Source organism: Propithecus coquereli, unplaced genomic scaffold (genome assembly GCF_000956105.1).
Source record: "Propithecus coquereli isolate 6110/MARCELLA unplaced genomic scaffold, Pcoq_1.0 Scaffold122, whole genome shotgun sequence".
NCBI classification, from domain to species: Eukaryota; Metazoa; Chordata; class Mammalia; order Primates; family Indriidae; genus Propithecus; species Propithecus coquereli.
Window position 1 is genome coordinate 4646699 of NW_012136303.1, and position 2966 is coordinate 4649664.

General features: G+C 40.3%; 1 protein-coding gene across 1 annotated transcript in view; it reads right to left on the reverse strand.

Moving 5' to 3' along the window:
• DEFB118 (defensin, beta 118) overlaps positions 1–2763 on the reverse strand; it is a 6490-nt gene extending 3727 nt beyond the window's left edge. The window contains exon 1 of the mRNA XM_012665724.1: positions 2706–2763. Coding sequence (XP_012521178.1) covers positions 2706–2763 — 58 coding nt within the window. The remainder of the gene's footprint in view (positions 1–2705) is intronic.
• Between the last annotated feature and the right edge of the window lie 203 nt (positions 2764–2966).

The following is a 2966-nucleotide window of genomic DNA, read 5'->3' on the forward strand; positions in this document are numbered from 1 at the left end:
TTGAGGTTGCTGTGAGCTAGGCTGAAGCCACAGCACTCTAGCCCAGGCAACAGAGTGAGACTCTGTCTCAAAAAAAAAAAAAAAAGGGGGATGTATGCATTCCATCTGGTGACCTGAAGGCCTAAATGTGAAAAGCAAAACTAAAAATTTATTAGAAGATAGTGTCAGAGAACCCTTTGGGACATAAGAATGGGGAAGGACTTCTTTAACAAAACCACCAAGCACAATGCACAAGGCAAAAAATTGTTGACTTTGATTACCAAAATTATGTATTTTTTTTAATGAAGGTCAAAGTTTAATGAATGGGCAAAGTTCATAGACAGGCAGATGACAGATTGGGAGGTACATACCCAGCTGACTAGGGAACAATATAAAAAATAGATAAAAAACTCCTGCATATCAACAAGAACTCACAGTTGCTCAGCAGAACAACAGAACAATGGGCAAAGGATATAAACAGGCAATTAACGGTCACTTGTTTATTCATTCAAGAAATGTTTGCTGAGTGCCTGTTATATACCAGGCACTGGTCAAGATGCAGGAGATTACATTCATTAAAAAAGTAGACCAAACTTTCTGCTCTTATGAAGATTTCAGTCTTTTCAGGAGACAATAAACAAGATAGTAAGCAAGAGAAGAAAGTAAATGGAGAGAAATGACACAGGAAAGTGGGATAGAAAGTGTGTGATCAAAAGGCAAGTAAAGACCTCATTGGGAAGGAAGGGAAAGGGTGAACTATGAGACTAACTGCAGGAAGAACGTACCAGGCAGAGGAAGCAGCAAGTGCAAAGGCTCAGAGGCAGGATCTATCTTTAAGTTTCTGAAAAACAATAAGGGGGCTATGGTGAGTGTAGAGTAAGTTAAGTGGAGAGTCATTAGAGAAAATATAATGGAGGCTGAGATCACATAGAGTTTTGCAAGTCACTGGAAGGAAGCCATTGACACATTTTGATCACAGGATAATAAAAGAAATGCAGATTAAAACAGCATTGTGAGATTACACCCATCAGACTGGTAAAAATAATGCTGAGTGTTGGAGGGATTACATTGATAGAAAAACCCTTTGCACTGCTGGTGGGAGGGTATGGTTATCTCCCTGTCCCTATAAATGTCACTGATTTTTATTTTTCTTCCTTAAACGTAGGAGGGACTGTCCAAGATAAAGTGTGAGGACTTTACGCTTCTTTCATCATCTCAATTCTTCCCTCCAATTAACCAATCTTACCAGAAAACTCAGACTTGAAACCCCAGAACATGTCAATATTTCCTTCACTCCCCACGTGCCAAGTTTCTATGATCCATGGATTGCTTTTACAAAATCTTTCACATCTATCTCTTTCCTAGTCTCCATATCTCCACTAGAACTCAAAGCAGTCACAATTGGTTCCATGCAGATTACACAGAATTGTTCCTGATTATGTCTGGAATTACAATTGGAGAATTACTCAAAAGCCCGGAAGCTGGCAATTTCTGCAATGTCCTGAAAGATACATAAGGGAGGAATTAATGGAGTAAATAATCTGAGATGTATCTTTAAGTTGGTCATTTGACTTCTAAGAATCTAGCCCATATAAATCCTCATCCAAATATGTAATTATAGTTGTACAAGTATGTTCACTGGTGTGTTGTTAGAAAATTAGAAAACATCCCAAATGACTATACATAAATTATGGTTTATCCTACAATAGAACTATACAACTTTACAAAGAATGAGATAGATCTTCAGATGGCGACATGGAAAGGCAGCCACAAAACATTAGGTGAAAGAAGAACGCTGCATAACTATGCATCTAGTGTCTTTATTTTTTTTTTTTTATAAAATGGAAATATTTAGTTTTATGAGAGTTTGATCATATATTAAAATGCATCTTGAAAGATATACAATAAAGAGGAAAACAGGTCCTCTTTAGCAACAATTTCAATATTCTGCTCATGACTTCAGATATACTAATTAAAAAAGCAGTGATTATTAAAAGCTTAGGCTTTCATTGTAGAAGGGAGAAGAAAAGTCCATTTTCCCTTCCACATAATAGCTCTGCAGATATTTTCTTTTTCTTTTTTTGAAACAGGATCTCACTCTGTTGCCTAGGCTAGAGTGCAGTGGTGTCATCATAGCTCACAGCAACCTCAAACTCCTGGGCTCAACACTCAGCTAATTTTTCTTATTTTTTGTAGAGATGGGGTCTCGCTATGTTGCTCAGTCTGGTCTTAAACTCCTGGACTCAAGCAATCCTTCCACCTTGGCTTCCCAAAGTGTAGGATTATAGGTGTGAGTCACTGTGCCTGGCCACTGCAGATATTTTCTGACCTGTTCACCAAATTCTAGAATATTAGAAAACAAAAAGAACTTCATTTACAGCTATAACAGGACTTTTAGGGCCAAGAACATGTCAGGAAGTGGGCTTTGGGAATCATTTTGAAGAGCTGGCACAAGCCGGAAAGGGAACTGAAGCGAGTCAAGCTTTCGCCCAGTTCCTTAGGTGGCAACTTCAATTATAGAACCACGGACAACTCTGGCTGTTGGAGTTGCCCCTGTCTGTTAAGGATGACCTGTCCTACCCTTAGATTCCACCCCTGCCAGGGACATAGTCCCAATATGGGAGCTGTGGAGCTGCCCAGGTTGGGGGTACAGTGACACATTGGAATTTCTATGAGCCAGAGCCCATTATACCTCTATTTTTGCAGCTTCCCTGAATTCTCATTACCTGGGATCACTTGGGGTAGGAGCGCAAGGATAGGAAGAGCCAGCAGCAGGAGTCTCATGGTCCTTGGGAAATAGGAGGTGGTAGATCCAGGAGCTCGGAACACTGTGTGCAGTGTGAATCTGAACAAGAGTTTTATTGGCCTACCTGCAGTGGGGGCAGAGGGATGGGCACTGAACCAGACGCATATGTAAAAGCTTATCCATGCGAAACATCAGTCCGTTGGCTGGTGACTGACTGAGCATCTGATGAAGGCGCTGGGAG